At 42.7% G+C, this 20,953-nt stretch overlaps 1 protein-coding gene across 3 annotated transcripts in view; it reads right to left on the bottom strand.

Annotated features, from left to right (window-relative positions):
* The window catches only part of MCF2 (MCF.2 cell line derived transforming sequence), a 157,829-nt gene that overhangs the window by 50,948 nt on the left and 85,928 nt on the right, over positions 1 to 20,953 (bottom strand). For all 3 annotated transcript variants that reach the window (XM_016190482.2, XM_060183183.1, XM_060183184.1), the window contains 7 exons: positions 20,083 to 20,202; positions 19,382 to 19,498; positions 17,481 to 17,630; positions 13,446 to 13,579; positions 12,108 to 12,222; positions 8,235 to 8,354; positions 874 to 1,065 (listed from right to left, as the gene is read on the bottom strand). In XM_016190482.2, coding sequence (XP_016045968.2) covers positions 874 to 1,065; positions 8,235 to 8,354; positions 12,108 to 12,222; positions 13,446 to 13,579; positions 17,481 to 17,630; positions 19,382 to 19,498; positions 20,083 to 20,202 — 948 coding nt within the window. The remainder of the gene's footprint in view (positions 1 to 873; positions 1,066 to 8,234; positions 8,355 to 12,107; positions 12,223 to 13,445; positions 13,580 to 17,480; positions 17,631 to 19,381; positions 19,499 to 20,082; positions 20,203 to 20,953) is intronic.

Here is a 20,953-nt window from a genome sequence, read left to right as displayed (position 1 = left end):
TCAGATCCCATACCTCAGAATGATATTTCACATTTTACTTTAGAGACTGGATATTTCCCTCTACTGCCCAGCTGTGAAAAGGGGGCTTAATTTCATTTTTAAAATGTATTTATTATTTTTTTTATTTTTCACCACTCTTGTCACCAAAGGTCTGTGTCCCCATCCCTACACCCACAGATAGCCACTATAGTTCTCCCACAGTCTTAAAAATAGACTGACTTTATTTTTCATGTCTGTATATTCAGTAGTCTATATTCTGAATGAGTGAAACCATTCTGTAGTTGTCCTTCACCTCCCTACTTGCTTCACTGAATATAATCTTCTCCATTCCATCCACTTTATCCCAAAGGACACAATATCATCCCTTTTTATTGCTGCATACTACTCTGTTGAGTATATGTCCCATAACTTTTTTTTTATCCAGTCATCAGAGCATTTTGGTTGTTACCAGATTTTTGGTATTGTCAATGAAACCACTATAAACAGGGGTGGGGGTGTGCATACATCCCTTCAGATCACATTGACCCTGCTTAATTTCTTACTGGGACTATGCACTGTGGGAGACGGGGCAGTTTTTCACAAAATGCTTGGAGCTTTCAAGAGTGTTTTAAGTTATAAACGATAACCAGAGTAGAGGCTTCAGAGATCTACCCGGAACAGAAAGAAAGCCAACACAACCAGGACGTCAGGATTTAGAACAGACACCCCCAAGGCTTCTAATACTTGACTTAATACTGAATCTGCATAACTTCACAGTCCTGCAGACTTCAGACCACTTTGATTCTAAAATTTCTAGCAGACCCTGATCCTAGAACCTGAGAAGGACATGGGGGGAAAGGCACTTATCTCCTTGGTTAGAACTGCACCATTCACCTGCTGGAGAAGCTTGTGCATCTTGACAGTCCTGCTGAGCTGCACCCTCTTGGCTTTGATCTCGTTAGGCAGGACATCAGAAAGGTAGCGGAGCTCATTGCACCTCTGGCAGATCAAGTCCAGCGCATAGTGGTGATTTGCAGCCAGTTTGTGTCCGTGGAGTATTAGAAACTGGGCCCTTTTGAGCACATCCTGATTTTCGAAAAGGAGAGAAATAATGATTGTATGAGCTCTGTCAAGAGGGGAGAACAGGCAGGGGTAGATAGCATAATGGCTATGCAAAAATACTTTCATGGTTGAGGCTCCAAAGTCCCAGGTTCAATCCCCTGTATCACCATAAGCCAGAGCTGAACAGTGCTCTGGTGAAAAAAAAAAAAAACGGAGTCGGGAATTAGTGCAGCGGGTTAATCACACGTGGTACAAAGCTCAAGGACCTGCATAAGGATCCCGATTTGAGCCCCCCAGATCCCCACCTGCAAGGGAGTTGCTTCACAGGCAGTGAAGCAGGTCTGCAGGTGTCTGTCTTTCTCTCCCCCCTCTGTCTTCCCCTCCTCTCTCCATTTCTCTCTGTCCTATCCAACAATGATGACAACAATAATAACTACAACAATAAAACAACAAGGGCAAAAAAGGGAATAAATGAATATTTTAAAAATAATATTAATATAATAATAATAACAAATAAATAACATTTAAAAGTAGTTTAACATTTTTGGTGTGTTGCACCAAAGACTCTGGGGGTATGTGGGGGAGGGTTCAGGTCCAGGGAAAATGATGGCAGAGGACCTAGTGAGGGTTGTATTGTTATGTAGAAAACTGAGAAATGTTATGTATGTACAAACTACTGTATTTACTGCCGACTGTAAAACATTAATCCCCTAATAAAGAAATTTTTAAAAAGGAAATGGGAGTGGTTACAGGTGCAGCTGGAATGCTGCGAGAAGAAGTACCAACCACAGATGGAAGTGATTACAGGTGTGGCTTGGGAAGTGTAGACGGGGTTTTGAGTTTAAAACCCAAACTGCACCCATTGAGGGAACATCTAAATACATTAAGCACCTACTGAAAGAATTTCAAAAATACATCAATAGTAATACAATAATAGTGGGAGACTTCAATACCCCACTCTCACACTTAGACAGATCAACAAAGCAGAGAACCAATAAAGATACAAGAGAATTGAATGAAGAGATTGACAGACTAGACCTCTTGGACATTTTCAGAGTCCTTCACCCCAAAAAACTGGAATACACCTTCTTTTCAAATCCACATAACACATACTCAAGGATAGACCACATGTTAGGCCACAAAGACAGCATCAATAAATTCAAGAGCATTGAAATCATTCCAAGTATCTTCTCAGACCACAGTGGAGTAAAACTAACATTTAACAACAAACAGAAAATTATTAAAAGTCACAGAATTTGGAAACTAAACAACATACTCCTTAAGAATCACTGGGTCAGAGACTCACTCAAGCAGGAAATTCAAATGTTCCTGGAAACAAATGAAAATGAAGACACAACCTATCAAAATATTTGGGACACAGCTAAAGCAGTACTGAGAGGGAAACTTATAGCCATACAATCACATATTAAACACCAAGAAGAAGCTCAAATGAACGACCTTACTGCACACCTCAAGGACTTAGAGGAAAAGGAACAAAGGAACTCTAAAGCAACCAGGACAGAAATCATTAAAATTAGAGCAGAAATAAACATCGAAAATAAAAGAACCATACAAAAGATCAATGAAGCCAAATGTTGGTTCTTTGAAAGATTAAACAAAATTGACAAACCCCTAGCCAGACTCACCAAAAAAAAAAGAGAGAAGACTCAAATTAATAGAATTGTAAACGATGGAGGAGATATCACAACTGACACAACAGAAATCCAGAGAATCCTGCGAAACTTCTATAAAGAACTATACGCCACCAAGCTAGAGAATCTGGAAGAAATGGAACAATTCCTAGAAGCATATGCCCTTCCAAAACTGAACTAAGAAGAACTACAAAATCTAAATGCACCAATCACAGACAAAGAAATTGAAACCGTTATTAAGAATCTCCCCAACAACAAAAGTCCTGGAACAGATGGCTTCAGAAACAAATTCTACAAAACTTTCAGGAAACAGTATACTTCTTAAGCTTTTCCGTAAGATTGAAGAAACAGGAATACTCCCTTCCACCTTCTATGAAGCCAACATCACCCTGATACCAAAAGCTGATAGGGACAGAACAAAAAAGGAAAACTACAGACCAATATCTCTGATGAACATAGATGCCAAAATATTAAACAAGATCTTGGCCAACCGGATACAGCAACATATCAAAAAGATTGTTCATCATGACCAAGTGGGATTCATCCCAGGAATGAAAGGGTGGTTCAACATCCATAAGTCAATCAATGTCATTCACCACATCAATAAAAGCAAAGCCAAAAACCACGATTATCTCAATAGATGCAGAGAAAGCCTTTGACAAAATCCAACACCCATTCATGCTCAAAACTCTACAAAAAATGGGAATAGATGGGAAATTCCTCAAGATAGTGGAGTCTATATATAGCAAACCTACAGCCAACATCATACTCAATGGACAGAAGCTGAAAGCATTCCCCCTCAGATCGGGGACTAGACAGGGCTGTCCACTGCCACCGTTACTCTTCAACATAGTATTGGAAGTTCTTGCCATAGCAATCAGGCAAGAGAAAGAAATCAAAGGGATACAGATTGGAAGGGAAGAAGTCAAGCTCTCACTATTTGCAGATGATATGATAGTATACATAGAAAAACCTAAAAAATCCAGCAGAAAATTACTGGAAGTTATTAGGCAATATAGCAAGGTATCAGGCTACAAAATCAATGTACAAAAATCAGTGGCATTTCTTTATGCAAACACTAAATCTGAAGAAGAAGACATCCAGAAATCACTCCCATTTACTGTTTCAGCAAAAGCAATCAAATACCTAGGAATAAAGTTGACCAAAGAAGTGAAAGACTTGTATGCTGAAAACTATGAGTCGCTACTCAAGGAAATAGAAACTGATACCAAGAAATGGAAAAGATATCCCATGCTCATGGATTGGAAGAATAAATATCATCAAAATGAATATTCTCCCCAGAGCCATATACAAATTTAATGCAATACCCATCAAAGTTCCACCAAGCTTCTTTAAGAGACTAGAACAAACACTACAATCATTTATCTGGAACCTGAAAACACCTAGAATTGCCAAAACCATCTTGAGGAAAAGAAAGAGAAATGGAGGCATCACACTCCCAGACCTTAAACTATATTATAAAGCCATCATCATCAAAACAGCATGGTACTGGAACAAAAATAGGCACACAGACCAGTGGAACAGAATTGAAAGCCCATAAATAAATCCCACACCTATGGACATCTAAGCTTTGATAAGGGGGCCCAAAGGATTAAATGGAAAAAGGAGGCTCTCTTCAATAAATGGTGCTGGGAAAACTGGGTTGTAACATGCAGAAGAATGAAATTGAACCACTTTATCTCACCAGAGACAAAAATCAACTCCAAATGGATCAAAGACCTAGATGTCAGACCAGAAACAATCAAATACTTAGAGGAAAACATTGGTCAAACACTTTCCCACCTACACCTCAAAGACATCTTTGATGAATCAAACCCAACTGCAAGGAAGACTAAAGCAGAAACAAACCAATGGGACTACATCAAATTGAAAAGCTTCTGCACATCCAGAGAAAGTATTAAACAAACAGAGAGACCCCTCACAGAATGGGAGAAGATCTTCACATGCCTTATATCAGATAAGAAACTAATCACCAAAATATATAAAGAGCTCAGCAAACTTAGCACCAAAAAAGCAAATGACCCCATCCAAAAATGGGCAGAGGATATGAACAAAACATTCACTACAGAGGAGATCCCAAAGGCTAACAAACCTATGAAAAACTGCTCTAGGTCACTGATTGTCAGAGAAACGCAAATTAAGACAACACTAAGATACCACCTCACTCCTGTAATAATGGCATACATCAGAAAGGATAGCAGCAACAAATGCTGGAGAGGATGTGGGGACAGAGGAACCCTTTTACATTGCTGGTGGGAATGTAAATTGGTCCAGCCTCTGTGGAGAGCAGTCTTGAAAACTCTCAGAAGGCTAGACATGGACCTTCCATATGATCCAGTAATTCCTCCCCTGGGGTTATACCCCAAGGACTCCATAACACCCAACCAAAAAGAGGTGTGTACTCCTATGTTCATAGCAGCACAATTCATAATAGCTAAAACCTGGAAGCAACCCAGGTGCCCAACACCAGATGACTGGCTGAGAAAGCTGTGGTATATATACACAATGGAATACTATGCAGCTATCCAGAACAATGAACCCACCTTCTCTGACGCATCTTGGACAGAGCTAGAAGGAATTATGTTAAGTGAGATAAGTCAGAAAGATAAAGATGAGTATGGGATGATCCCACTCATCAACAGAAGTTGACTAAGACCTGAAAGGGAAACTAAAAGCAGGTCCTGACCAAATTGTAAGTAGGGCACCAAAGTAAAAACCCTGTGGTGAGGGGTAGACATGCAGCTTCCTGGGCCAGTGGGGGGTGGGAGTAGGTGGGAGGGATGGGTCACAGTCTTTTGGTGGTGGGAATGGTGTTTATGTACACTCCTAGCAAAATGTAGACATATAAATCACTAGTTAATTAATTTGAGAGGGGGAAAACCAATCGTATGTCTCAAAGTTTTTCAAAACACAAACTGAATCTTTTCAATATATAGGCTGTGTATTTGATATGCAGACTCTCTCAAAAGCCTAGACCAAGTAGATCAGAAGCAACCAATAGCACAGCTATATACAAGATACTGGGTACTGTACAGCAAACCATAACAAAAGGACTTTTCAACGTTAACCCAATTACCAAATAATGTGATGATAACATTAACTATCGATTGTCTTTTTGAACCCTAAGACAGCAGGAACGTCACATCTCCACTATAGAGCCCCTACTTCCCCCAGTCCTGGAACCCTTAGATAGGGCCCACTTTCCCATATGCCTCTCCCAATCCATATCAAATAATATTGCATCCGCTGATCGCAAGCTAACCAATGCAACGATCCAGAGACTTCACAGGTGGAATGACAACCCTTCAGCTTCATTACTCGAGTGAGACGTTTCCTTTCATAGTATACTCTAATTCCATCTCAGGTGTTTCACTTTCTAACAAAGTCCCAAAACCTAGATATACACCTTCTGTGAGAGAGAGCATATGTTCACATGTATCCATAAACTACTGCAAAATATATACCTTAAAGCTGAAGTACACTAGAGTTTGCAGTGAGTATCCCCCTAACACTTCCTCTCCACTATTCCAAGCTTCCCCAGAACCCCACCCTACTAGGGAAAGAGAGAGGCAGACTGGGAGTATGGACCGACCAGTCAACGCCCATGTTCAGCGGGGAAGCAATTACAGAAGCCAGACCTTCTACCTTCTGCAACCCACAATGACCCTGGGTCCATGCTCCCAGAGGGATAGAGAATGGGAAAGCTATCAGGGGAGGGGGTGGGATACGGAGATTGGGTGGTGGAAATTGTGTGGAGTTGTACCCCTCCTACCCTATGGTTTTGTTAATTAATCCTTTCTTAAATAAAAAATAAAATAAAAATAAATAAATAAATAAATCCCAAACTGGAGCACTCTGGTGGTCTCTTTCTGGGTCAGTTCTCAGTTCCCTTCCTTCCTTCCTTTCCTTCTTTCTTTCTTTCTTTCTCTTTTGTTTGCTCTCCCTCACTCTCTCTTTCCCTAACATGTTTAATTTGCAATAAAAGTTTGTTACCTGAATAGAAAGAGAGAGAAGAATGTAATTAAGAAGGGTGCACCAGGGAGCCTTACAGCCCCAGATGTGACTTGATGCCATCCCTCTGCAGTGACAGAAAGGGAACTAAAAGCCAGGCAGTAGCACACCTGGTAGAGTATACACTTTACCATGCACAAGGACCTGGGTTCAAGTCCCAGGTCCCCATCTGCAGGGGGTGGGGGTGGGGTTCACAACTGAAAAAACAGTACTATGGGTGTTTCTCTTTATATTTTTTTCCTTTAAATTTTTTTCTTTAAAAATTTTATTTATTTACTTGAGAGAGACAGGAAGAAATTGAGAGGAAAGGGGGAGACAGAGAGAAAAATGGACAGACTCCTGCAGTGCTGCTTCATCGCTCATGAAGTTTCCCCCCACAGATGGGAACTGGGGGGGGGCTTGAACCTGGATCCTTGTGTACTGTATCTCTCTCCCTATCTCCCTCTTTCCTCTCAATTTCTCTTTGTCTCTATTTAAAAAATGACTGTAAACCCCATCGATTTGATGTGGTCTGGGACCCATATTCAGCTTAGGAGCCTATGTGACCTTTGCATCCCTGTAGAACTGAGCTCACATTCTGTAGTCATGAGTAGGAACATTCAAAGCAACCAAGAGAGAGGCAGACTGGGAGTATGGACCAACCAGTCAACGCCCAGGTTCAGCAGGGAAGCAATTACAGAAGCCAGACCTTCCACCTTCTGCATCCCACATGATGACCTTGGGTCCATACTCCCAGAGGGATAAAGAATAGGGAAGCTATCAGGGAGGGGATGGGGTACGGAGATCTGGTGGTGGGAATTGTGTTGTACCCCTCTTATCCTACAGTTTTGTTAATGTCTCCCTTTTTTAATAAAAAAGAGAAAGAAAGAAAGAAAGAAAGAAAGAAAGAAAGAAAGAAAGAGAAAGAGAGAAAGAAAGAAAGAAAGAAAGAAAGGAAGAAAGAAAGAAAGAAAGAAAGAACATCTAAATCAGTCTTCACAGTCACTCAGCAGAGTCAATCAGCATTTCACACACATACACACACCCAGCTGCCAACTTATAGATAAGGACACCAAGGGTTAGAGGATTTATCCCATGTTCCCAAGGTTACTCAGTCAGTTCGATTACATAGGTCTATCTGTATGGAGCAATGTTTGATCCATGTGTATATATCAAAAGTTTATTTAGGGAGCTACATTCTGATGTGCTACCACCATCTGCAAGCAGCAAGTAGTATTCTTGATAGGTATTTTTCAAGCTGCTTCCAAAATGATTTATGCTTTTGCGGCACTAGTAGACCCTGCACAGTTCATACCACAATCTCCAAGGCCTCCTGCTCTGACGGCATGGCTTATCAGCAGAATCCTTTCTGGTCTCCAGCGACCAGAAGAAAGAACAGCATGACTGAACCAATTATACAAGACTGTCCTTATGAAAAATGATCACTGATATAGATATCTACAACTGCGAATCATCACAGCATAACTATTCACTGCCATGCACTCACACACTCTTCCGAAATGCACTCACCTGAGAATTCTCATCTAATTTATCCAACTTCTTCAACTTGTGTTTCACTTGCGACAGATTCCCTGTTATATCTGCCAGCTCTGCTTGCTGGTTTAACAGAAGTTCAACGTCAGCCATGAGCTAAAAATCAGAAGGGAGGAAAAAAAGTGATCAAAATAGATCCACAGGTATTTTCTCTTAATAAAAAAAGCATCACAGGAAACACTATTAAATAAATACAGTAATATGGGTCAACTGTGGACAATATTTTTAGCGATTTAATTCACCGGAATTGGCATGATCTGTCAAAATGTAACCTGGTAGGGGGCCGGGTGGTGATGCACCTGGTTGAACGCACACGTTACAATACGCAAGAACCCAGGTTCGAGCCCCCGGTCCCCACCTGCAGGGGGAAAGGTTCACAAGTGGTGAAGCAGGGCTGCAGGTATCTCTCTGTCTCTCACCCTCTCTATCTCTCCCTTCTCTCTCAATTTCTGACTGTCTCTATCCAATAAGTAAATAAAGATAATAAAAAATTTTTAATGTAGCCTGCTAAGTATCAATGTATACCTATGATTAATAAAACATCACCGCTCATACATGTGAAGCCATATGTACATAGATGGAGGAGAGTTTCAGATTCATCAAAGCATGAGGAAATGTCACAGCAACTGAAAGAGCGAAGTAATTGATTTTTTAAAGAACTGTGCTCTTCCAAAAAGACACTGTCATAAAACACAAAGGGAAGGTAAAAGAAAGTTCTAGATTAAAGGGGACTAAAAAGACATGGGGAGGAGGAGAGCCATAGCACACCCAGTAAGTGCACATAGTATTAAGAGCAAGGACCTAGGTTTGAGCCCCTCCTCCCCACCGGCAAGGGGGGCGCTTCATAAGTGGAGAAGCAGGTCTGTGGGTTTCTATCTTTCTCTTCCTCTTCTATGTCCCCTCCCTTCTAATTTCTCTCTGTCCTGTCAAATAAAAATAGAAAAAACAGTGGCGGAAGGATCCCAGTTTGAACCCCCGGCTCCCCACCTGCAGGGGAGTCGCTTCACAGGCGGTGAAGCAGGTCTGCAGGTGTCTGTCTTTCTCTCCCCCTCTATCTTCCCCTACCCTCTCCATTTCTCTCTGTCCTATCCAACAACAACTACATCAATAACAACAATAATAATTACAACAATAAAACAACAAGGGCAACAAAAGGTAATAAATAAATAAATATAAAAATTTTTAAAAATAGAAAAAAGGAAAAAGGAAAAATGGCTACCAGGAGCAATGGATTCGTAGTGTGGGCACCACGGAGCTCCAGCAATAACCCTGGATACAGAGGGTGGGGGTGGGGATATTGACAAGTTCACGCAACGCTCCATCATCAAGACCAACATTGTAAAGAATATTACTGATTTAATTACTGGCATGCCCATAAGAGGGAATATTAAATGCACCAATTCTGCTAGCCATATACTATGATCACATAAGACAATATTCCCATCATTAAAAAATACTGAAATATTTAAGAAGGAAGGGCCCTCAAGCATATGTTTACAACTTAATCTCAAATAACTCAGAAATTAAATTCTTTGTCAAAACATATCTGAAGGCAGATGAGATAGTGAGTGCACAGATAACACAACTGACTTTCATGTTTACAACCCTAGATGTTCGAAATTTAATCCCTGGCACTGTATATGCCAGAGCTGAGGAGTGCTTTGGTCTCTTTATCTCACTCTTAAAAACGAATAAATGAAATCTCAAAAATATTTTACATATACACAAGTGTGTGTGTATATTGTATCTAGGTCCATCTTCTAGCGTTTGCCCTTCTTCCGTAGCCAGTCAACAGCGTCAGGTTGAACCTGATGTAAAGTTTCGAGACCTCCTTTGAATCTGGAGAGGTGGCAGTCGTTGACTATGTGGGTCATAGTCTGGCTGTAGCCGCAGGGGCAGTTCGGGTCGTCTCTGGCTCTCCAGCGATGGAACATAGTGGCGCACCGGCCATGGCCTGTTCGATAGCGATTAAGGAGGGCCAATCTAGGTCCATGCATATGTGCATTGGGAATGAATGATAAGCAACTTAGATAAAACATTATGAAGGAACAATATGAGGCAATATTTCTCTGCAATTCTGAAGCCTGTAACTTTTCTGTCAGTTTGAATTTCCAAATAATGTTTTTTGAGGTTAAGTCCCTAACCATCTAGAACCTATCTGCCTACCTAGACAAGACAGTAATCATGTCAGTCATATTGCAACCTGGTACCAAAAGGAAACCAATTAAAGCAAGCAGCAACTGAGAGAAACAAAAGAATAGGTCAGGTGATGGCATACCTGGTTGAGCATACATGTTACAATGCACAAAACACACGTTACAAAGCCCCTGGTGCCCACCTGCAGGGGGAAAGCTCTGTGAGTGGTGAGGCAGTGCAGTAGGTGTCTCTCTTTCTCTCTCCCTATCTCCCTCTACCCTCTCAGCTTCTGGTTATCTCTGTACAATAAATAAAGATAATTTGAAAAGAGAGAAACACAATGAAACCACAGGCAAGAAATTAGTGTGTTTAAAAAAAAATACCTAAAAACCTAAGTCATTATCCAGCCACCTCCCCCTACCCAACAAAGTGATTTAAAAAAAAAAAAAAAAGTTCCGGGAGTCGGGCTGTAGCGCAGCGGGTTAAGCGCAGGTGGCGCAAAGCACAAGGGCCGGCATAAGGACCCCGGTTCGAACCCTGGCTCCCCACCTGCAGGGGAGTCCCTTCACAGGAGGTGAAGCAGGTCTGCAGGTGTCTATCTTTCTCTCCCCTTCTCTGTCTTCCCCTCCTCTCTCCATTTCTCTCTGTCCTATCCAACAACGACAACAACAATAATAACTACAACAATAAAACAACAAGGGCAACAAAAGGGAATAAATAAAATAAATATTTAAATATATATATTTAAAAAAAAGTTCAGGGATTCAGGCGGTAGCTCAGTGGTTAAGCGCACATGGCGCAAAGCGCAAGGACTGGCATAAGGATCCCGGTTTGAGCCCCCAGCTCCCCACCTGCAGGGGAGTCGCTTCACAGGTGGTGAAGCAGGTCTGCAGGTGTCTATCTTTCTCTCCCCCTCTCTGTCTTCCCCTCCTCTCTTCATTTCTCTCTGTCCTATCCAACAACAATGGCATCAATAACAACAACAATAAAAATAAACAAAATATATTTTTAAAAACAGTTTTAAAAAGTTCACTGTGGGTGCCAATTAACATGGGTATAGTTAGGAAAAGGGTTATTTTACCCACATGCTGCAGTGAAGAGAGGGGGAAAGACATAAACACCTGGAAAGACCAAGAGCAATTTAATTTGCTTAGCTGTTAAAGAAAGTTTTCATGGGGGTGTGGGGCAGGGAGATAACTCAGTATATGAGCTCAGGACTTACATGCCTGAGGCCCCAGAGCTCCCAGGTTCAATCCCTGGCACTGCCATTTGCAAGAGCTGAACTCTCTCTCTCTCTCTCTCTCTCTCTCTCTCTCGTTTTAGAAAAAAAGAAAAGGTGCCATGTTATAAGCACAGTCAAAACAGGCGTGTGCTATTTAAAGGCTCAAAGGGAAACTGGAATTATTTCCTCAGAAAGCTATCCCATGGTCTGAAAGCACACTTCACCAAAAAGTAATCTGAATGAGAAGCATCAGATGGATGGCAATTTTGCCCTTGTCATATATACAAGCATTTCAACACTTCCATTGCCATGCATAAGCCAAAGAAGCCAGAGTTTCTACTGTAGTTGGTTTCTGCATTCAAGGTCAAGGCCCACTCATGGTTGCCTCTCCCTCACCCCCACCCCTCCTCTCTGTAGGCGAAAATGGATATCGTGTGAATGAAGACGTCAGCACAATGAACAGATATGCCTAAAGGAACATTTTCACCAACCTCTTGAAAATCCTGCTCAAACTTCCATAGCTGAACATACTGTTCCATTTTCAGTTGATGCTTTTCCCAAAAGCCATCAAAAGCAATTTCCATATCATGGACTTGAGCCAGCAATCTTGATAGAAAGAAAAAAAAAAGCCAAAGAAGTCTTTAGAAGCAACTACTTGGTTTATAGGGATATGGATACTCCTGTTGTGAACATTCTGAATTTATAGGTAGGATCAGGGAGGTCAATCACTGGTGGAGCTCACACTTTGTATGCATGAGGGTTCTAGCCACAACATTGCAGAAAAAAAAAAAAAAGGGAGGAGGAGAAGAAGAAAGGAACTTACAAGGGAAGTCACAGGCCATGCCATCTGGTCTAGGTAGTGGCATCAATGTTCACAGAACCTCTTCTACAACCATCTCCAACTATCTATTATTTATTTATTTATTTATTTAACCAGAGCACTGCTCAGCCCTGGCTTATAGTAGTACAGGGAATTGAACTTCGGACTTTGGAGCCTCCGGCTTGAGACTCTGTTTGCATAACCATTATGCTATCTACCCCCACACATACACTCAAACCCCCTGAAAGACTATTGAAAAAAGGAGCTCCCAGACTCCCAGGGACCCGGGGATAGCTTCACACTTTACAGATTGCAGTGACAATGTTTAATGTTGGCTGGGATGTTGGTTCAGTGGTAGACTGAATGCCTCGCATGCCTGAGGTCCTGGGTTTGAATCCCAGCACTGCATAAAAAGGATTAATTCCTGGGGTTGGGGGATAACTCACAGAAATCTGGTAGAACAGATTTCTTCCTTCTGGGCATGAGGCCCTGTGTCCAGGCCTTGTACCACATGGGAGCACCATGGACAGCAATGGGCTAGGGAGGCAGCTCCACTGATGGCTGGAGTGGTACGCCCATAGCTCTGTCTGTCTGTCTGTCTGTCTGTCTGTCTGTCTGTCTGTCTGTCAACAGCTTGGTCCAGAATGTGACTCAAGAGTGATATGGGTACATGCATGAGACCTTGGCTTCATTCCCTGGCACCACTTTCAAAAAATGGAAAGCAGCTGGGTGGTGGCAGACCTGATGAAGCACTCACATTACAGTGCACAAGGACCCAGGTTCAATCCCTGAGTCCCCACCTGCAGACCTGCAGAGGGAAAGCTACACAAATGGTGAAGCAGGGCTGCAGGTGTCTCTCTGTCTCTCTCCCTCTCCATCTCCCCCTTCCTCTTGATTTCTGGATGTCTCTATCAAATAAATAAAGAGAGTAAACAAGTTAATGGAAATACTGTGGTTTCCTTACAAAAGCCTCAAGTAAATAATCTAAACCCAAAGAGGGAGCTCTCACTTATTAATCGTTTGCCAGTCTCCATTTATCTGCTGTTGATGGTTGAGCCGCATACTGACAGCATCCTGAGCAGCAGGCACTTCCAGATTCGTCAGCAGGATTTTCCCTTCCTTGGTCACGGCTGTGATGTCACTCTGCAAAGGCACGACAGGACAGGTCAACAGGTCAGCCTGCCAGCAAGCTCACCTGAGGGACCAAAGAAAAGGAAGCCAACAACCAGAACCCACAGAATGGGAACAACAGGCGTTGGCCTTGATCCTCATGGCTGCAAACTCAGCGAATACCTGGGTTCCACCAAATCCAGAGCTAGAAGGATTCCCGACAGGCTTCCTGGCTGTTGGGGTAGATGCTGCAGTCACTACTAGCAGAAGCTCATTACAGCCAGAAGCACACTCATGCTTGCTTCTTAGCCTCCTTCTCTTGTTGGTAATAAGTTTCAATAGACTGTCTCCTGTTGTGCTGACATTTTTACCATATTCCAACAAAGCAGTGGTAGACAAGAAAGATTTTCACACCAGGGACCGGAAGGTGGCTCAGCTGGGAGAGTGCCCAAGGCCTTGGGTTCCAGCACCACACAGTTCAATTTCTGGTACCATGGATGGTGCTAGAAGAGGTCCATGGATGATGGAGTGATGCTTTGGTGTCTCACTCATGATTCTTTTCTCTCTCTCTCAAGATATAGGATAAGAAAATGGGCTAAGGGGTGGCCAAATATCTCACATTGGTAGTGTTCTTTGCTTTGTTTTCATATACACGACCCATTTTCTTCTCTTAGAAGACTTTCTTATTTATTTATTTATTTATTTAAGATGGAAACAGAATGTGAAAGGAAATGGGAAGAGGAGGGGGAGACAGATAAGAGAGAGAGAGAGAAATATAAAGAGAGAGAGAGAGAGAGATACCTACGGTACTGCTTCACCACTCATGAAGCTTTTCCCCCAGTAAATGGGGACAAGGGACTTGAACCCAGGGTCTTGACACACTGTAACATGCATGCTCTACTGGATGTGCCATCCCCAGCCACTAAAGTTTTGTTTTTGTTGTTAATATTCTGCAGAGGCTGGGTGGTGGTACACATGGTTGAGCACACATATAGGACTCAGGTTCAATCACCTGGTTCCCACCTGCAGGGATGAAGCTTCATGAGTGAAGTAATGCTGCAGGTCTGTCTCCCTCCCTCCCTCCATCTCTATTTCACCCTTTCCTCTCAACTCCTCTCTATCTCTATACTGTGTGTGTGTGTGTGTGTGTGTGTGTGTGTGTGTGTGTGTGTGTGTGTGTGTGTGTGTAAAATTTCTGCATATATTCTTTGTTTTCTTCACCAGAGCACTGTTCAGCTCTGGCTTATGGTGGTGCTGGAGACTGAACCTTGGACTTTAGAGCCTTAAGCATGAGAGTCTCTTTGCATAGCCATTATGCTATCTTCCTGGCCCACATGACCCATATTCAAGCAGGCCTCCACTACATTGGAGGAACCTTTGGAGCTGGTGTGTCTTTCCACCTCTCTGTTTCTATCTGAAAAAGTCATTCTGGAACAGCAAGGCCCTGGGATGACAGAGAAATGGAAGGGAGGGAGAAAAGAGTGAGAAGAGGAAAGAAGGAAGAAAAAGGGAGAGAAAGAGAGAAAATGGGAAGAGGCATGTCAGTTAGTGGTATCATGTACGTGTGTGGCCTCTGGTTCACTCCCTGGTACCATATTAAAAAAGGGAAGAAAGGAAATGGAAACTCAGAGAGAATGAGGAAACTACCCAATCACACAGTCTGGGAGGGATTCTCCACGGAGCCTTTACTTGGAGATTATGCTTTAAAATTTCAGCTTCTGTCCTCTCTTAATGGAAAATGCCACCACACTATAGAGCCTGGGTCTGTCAGTGTCCCCAAATTGCTTCCTGCCAAGTGTGGGGGGTAAGCGAAGCACACAGTAGTTGTATATATGGGTATGAAGAAACAAAGAAAAGGAACAAAGTCAAAGGGAAACGAGCTTTCAGATTCTGACTCCAAGGCCAAAATCACCAAGGTGGGGGGGGGGGGGGGGCTGGGGGTGCATGGTAGGCTGGAGTGGGCCCAGTAGCCCTTGGTGGAGAATGTTGGTACTCTGGTAAGGGGCATCAGGAAGAAGTGTGAAAATATACCCCTAAAACATACACTCTTGGAAACTAGCATGACCCCAATAGAAAATTATTTTAATTACATTAAACTAGGGGGAAGTAAACTTTGACTCCAAATCTGACTTCAACACTCCAGAAAACTGGTCAGGAGCACAAAATTAACTTGCCACCTTCAGTCAACTGTAGGAAACGAGAGGGCCAGGTTGAGTGCACACTTTACCATGCAAGGACCAAGGTTCAAACCCCTGGTCCTGACTGAAGCGGTGCTGTAGGTGTCTCTCTTTCTCTCTTCCTCTCTATCTCCTCCTCCTCAATTTCTCTCCATCCTATCAAATAAAGGTGGAAGGATGAACAAAATGGCCACTGGGAGTTGTACCAACAATAACCCCAGTGACAGGAAGGAAGGAAGGAAGGAAGGAAGGAAGGAAGGAAGGAAGGAAGGAAGGAAAAAGAAGAGAAGGGAAAAGAAAGGAAAGGAAAGGGGAGGGGAGGGGAGAAGAGGGCAGAGCAAGGCAAGGCAAGGCAAGGCAAAAAAGAAGAAAAAGAAAAGGAAAAAGAAAAAATCAAGAGTAGGTACCCTAGGTCAGGATATGACTCAGCAGGTAGAGTGCATACCTCACCACATGTGTGGCCCTTGGTTTGTACCCTGGAACCACATGGGAGCAGCATGGAGAGCACAGGATGGGGGGAAGAGCTCCATGGAGCAGTCCCTACCATCACTGCTTTACGGTGCAGCCTGCAATGTTCCCAGCTGTTACCATGAGCTGCGGGCTCAGACCAACAGGGACTCAGAGGTCACACAGGCTCTGGTGCTAAATATAAATAGATACGGGTCCTGGGTCAGGTGGATGGAGGAAAATAGTTCATTTTATTCATAGAATTTTTTTCAAGAATGGGAGCTACTCTCTACCCTAATCCAACTTTCTAGCCTGTTTTGGACACCATTTTCTCAGACAATAGTTGTATCCAAATTCATGTTCACTATCATACTCAAGCAAAAACTACCATAGCCATGGGCTCCTACAAATATGCCTGAAGTGAACTTTCTAGCTTTCTTCTACTCTAAGATCCCTAATCTTATTGTCGCTGTTCCCTCTGTTCCTACTTTTGGTTCCTGTTCACTAACTATTTTGTCTCACTTTCTGTCCTGCCACCTTCCAAATACGACGTTGCAGATGCTACCATGATTCCACCCTGACTTCTCTGAGCAGACAACCCCACCAATGTGCCCTGGAACCTCACCTCTCCAGAGCTCTAGCCCACTAGGGAAAGACAGAAACAAGCTGGGGCTTTGGATCGACCTGCCAGTGTCCAGGCCCAGTGGAGAAGCAATTACAGAAGCCAGAAATCCTACCTTCTGCCCCCCCCAAACCATTTTGATCCATACTCTCATTGGGGGAGAAGTGATAGGAGGAAGAAGATAAGAGGGCTCTGAACTTCAGCACGGGGAGAGAGAGAGAGAGAGAGAGGAGGAAAAGGGGAGGGACATTTGGATGTAGTAATAGGGTTATGTGTGTCTTGGAGGGGAAGAGAGGACTGGACCTGGAAGAAAAAGGGAGCAGTTGTGCACAGATGTAGACAGATAGTTGTAGAGATGACAGCAACCTTGGGAGAACTGCTATGGCTTGCAGTGAAGGGATTGGGGATTCAGAGCTCTAGTGGTGGGAACAGTGTGCAATTAGAGGCTTGCTGACATGTAATTTTGTAAATCAATATGAAGTCAGGAATAAAATTTTTAAAAAAGAAACAATTTCTCAAGACAATGACTGTTTATACAGAGGAACACATAGATTGATTCAACCTGTCCCGGACAATCTCCCGGCAAACACCACTTCTGCCTTCCTCCCAATCAGCCAGCATTAAATGATCCCACCCAGGCACCTCTCTAGCAAGAGAAAGGCCACGAGAAGCATGTCTGTCCACATACCTTTAGCAGGTGATACCTTTCAGCACGGTGTGCAATGACTTCTTCTATTGAAGGAATATCATCTGGTAGTTCTGTCTCGGCCAGTTCCGTTCCAAAGGACTGTAACATCTGAGCCATTTCTTTTACTGTCAGGGCAAAATTCTCTATAGCCTGCAAAGAGACAGGGATTCTTTTATTCTACAGGAACTCTGTCAGGGTATCCAAATCTGGACCAGTCATTGTCTCCCCTTTTAGTGAAGCACAACAGCAAACACATAGACAAACTCGCTTCCACTAAGGCGATTTGACCCTGCTCTTGGCCATCCGCACTCACTCTGCACCTCAGAAACTAGAGTGAGGAACAGTCCTCTCGATCAGTTTTTTTTTCCCCTCTTAATTTCTGTACTGGTTTCTTGGACACCAATGAAAATGATTTCTTTTTTTAATATTTATTTATTTATTTATTCCCTTTTGTTGCCCTTGTTGTTTTATTGTTGTAGTTTTTATTGATGTCATTGTTGATGGATAGGACAGAGAGAAATGGGGAGAGAAGTGGAAGGCAGAGAGAGGGAGAGAAAGATAGACACCTGCAGACCTGCTCCACCGCTTGTGAAGTGACTCCCCTGCAGGTGGGGAGCCGGGGCTTGAACCAGGATGCTTACTCCGGTCCTTGTGCTTCGCACGCCATGTGCACTTAACCCACTACACTACCGCCAGACTCCCAAAAATCATTTAAAGATGACATGTCTTGAAAACTTTGATACTCTTTCAAAAACTCAGTGTTTCCTTACTGTACTACACTCTACAATTCTAAAATCACTCTATAGCTTGACTTCTGAAGAGAGATGAGAAGTTCAAAGCCACTTTGCTTAAGTTTATTCTCAGACTAAGGTGATAGTCTCCACACGCCATTGGAGATACTGTAGTAGATTTGAACTTGTGATCTCAAATGTCCTCTCACATCAAAGTGACAGGTAAGGATGTGCTATCTATTTTGTTTCTGAAACCAATACTCTCAGAAAGAAGGGGAACATTTTAGAGACCATATAAACCCACATTTCTGGGCGTTTGGACTAATACATCTCACAGCACAGACTCACACCAGAAGGAATCTATGCAGTAAATCAAACTGCCTCGGAAACATCACTGTGCTGTGTCTGTGATATAGCTCCAGGGTAGAGGACATGCCTCACAGGCATGAGGCCCTGGATTTGACCTTCTGCACCCCACCCCAGCAATAGTCAAATGCCAGCCACTGTGCCAAGCACTTCACACTTGTTATCTCGTCGAATTTTCTTAATCTGCCTCTACCATTTATCACTTATTACCATCCCCACCTTTAACTAGAGAGACTGCAACCCAGAGGGGCTCTATAACTTGCTCAGAGTCATATAGTTAAAAACCAGCAACCCTAGGTTTTCAACCCAAACCCTTTGATTTTTTTTCTTTATTTTATCTTTATTTATTTATTGGATAGAGACAGCCAGAAATTGAGAGGCATGGGGGAGGTAGAGAAGGAGTGAGAGAGAGACACCTGCAGACCTGCTTTACCGCTCATGAAGCTTTCCTTCTACAGGAAGGGACTGGGGGTTTGAACCCGGGTCCTTGCACATTGTAACATGTGCGCTCAACCAGGTTTGCCATCACCCCACCCCTTGCTTCTTCAAGTTACTACATGGCCACAGGAGGGGATGGGCAGAGCATGTACCCTTATTCCCTAGGCCTCTCCTTCAATGCCATCCTCAATGACTCTGCATCATGTCTAGCAATTTCCTATAGGAGAGAAACAAGATGGCGGATTATACAGTGTTGTTGAAAAGCAGGAGCCCCCAGAAGGCTGTCTTTCCCAAGGAGCATAGAAAGTGGGAAAAGTTGATTTAAAAGCCAACACGAACTCTACAGGAAGGGCAAAGAGAACATACATTTCTGAAGATGATCCATTCACTGTGGCAGTACTGCAAGGTGCCGCCTAACTCAGGGGTTAACTGCTTGTCATCAATGTATGTCAGCAAATCACTAACTGAGCTCAGCATAACCACCTATATAAGTAAGCAAGAAAGATACTGTTAAACTGTTAACTGTCCTTCATGACCACCCTCCCTTCCACTATACCATCAACCTCATTCAGTTAGCAGCAAGTCACCAGCAGTTCCCACAGTCCTCTCCTGTACGCCTCCCTCCCCGTGTGTAACCTTCTTCTGCTTATGTTTCCATTTCCAACACATTTCTCTATTCAACAAAACTAGAAAGCAGAGAAACCCAGACACCTAACTCTCCCTAGTCTACAAATCTGCATGGTCAAGGGCCAGCCCCTGAGAGGACTGTTAGGTATGTAACAATGGAAGAGGGCACTATGTAGTTAAGTTAGAATTTCTCAAGAGGGGCTGATCTAGCTCAGGATGTAAAGTCATGGGAGTTCAAATACATAAAACACACACTAATTTGTACTGAAAATAAAATGTACGTATTTTTGTACACATATATACACACACAACATACATTTTTTAGGGGGCAGGGAAGCTCTATTTTATTCTTTTTAAATTCTTTGAGAGCACGTGTAAAACATAAAAAGCATGGTACAAAGCCTGCGTACGAATAAGACATTTCAAAGATGAACTCTCACCGGCAATTTCAGCATGAAATCCTCCTGACTAAATCGAAATCCAATGTCAGTGAAAGTTCGCTGAAGAAAACTTGTAGGACGAAGAACCAAAACCAAATGTAAGTTCCCAGGGAAGGAAACCTGTATGAAGAAAGAGATGTCAGAACATGCACTTAGTGGAACGCACATCAGGAAAAGGTGTGACTTAGAGAAAAACAAGAATTTAAATCCTAACATCTCCAAAAAAGAAAGCACGTTAAAAAACTAAAAACAGTTATTGATAAGATCTAAAAAAACATAGAAATAGACATACATGTGAGATCATCTGGGCAGATAGGCCTTGCACATAACACAGAACTTTCTCACACTAAAGTAAAACCTGAGTGACAATTACAAAGACTCAAACTTCCCAGCTTCACCTGAAAGTGAGCTTAGTTGCATGCAGATTGCAGTTGTTGCCTGTAAAGACTGTTGGAATTTGGAGAAGTTAAAATATTATGCATTGAACTGAACAATGAGAGAAAACTGTATTATGTTATATTTTTATTTTCATTCAGGTGACAATCCCGATCTTTGATATGTCCACACAGTGCATTGCTGTGAGTGACAAACTTGCCAGTAATGCTTTCAGTGTGCACAAACTATGTGATGTCATAAAGAATTTTTGGTCCATACTTCTAGAGGGGGAGAAATGTTAAGAAAAGATGACCAGAAGGCTCTGAACTCCAGTTTCATCGGGACCCAGAGAAAGAAAAGGGGAAAAGGAAGGACAATCAGAAGTAGTCATGGGTGTAAGTGTAACTTAGAAAGGAAGAGAAAGCAGGACCATATGGGAAAATGGGGGGGGATATATAAATATAGTTACAGAAAAAAATAGTCAGCCCAAATCTTT

This window comes from Erinaceus europaeus, chromosome X (assembly GCF_950295315.1).
Source record: "Erinaceus europaeus chromosome X, mEriEur2.1, whole genome shotgun sequence".
Classification (NCBI taxonomy): domain Eukaryota; kingdom Metazoa; phylum Chordata; class Mammalia; order Eulipotyphla; family Erinaceidae; genus Erinaceus; species Erinaceus europaeus.
This window is presented reverse-complemented; position numbering and strand designations above follow the sequence as displayed.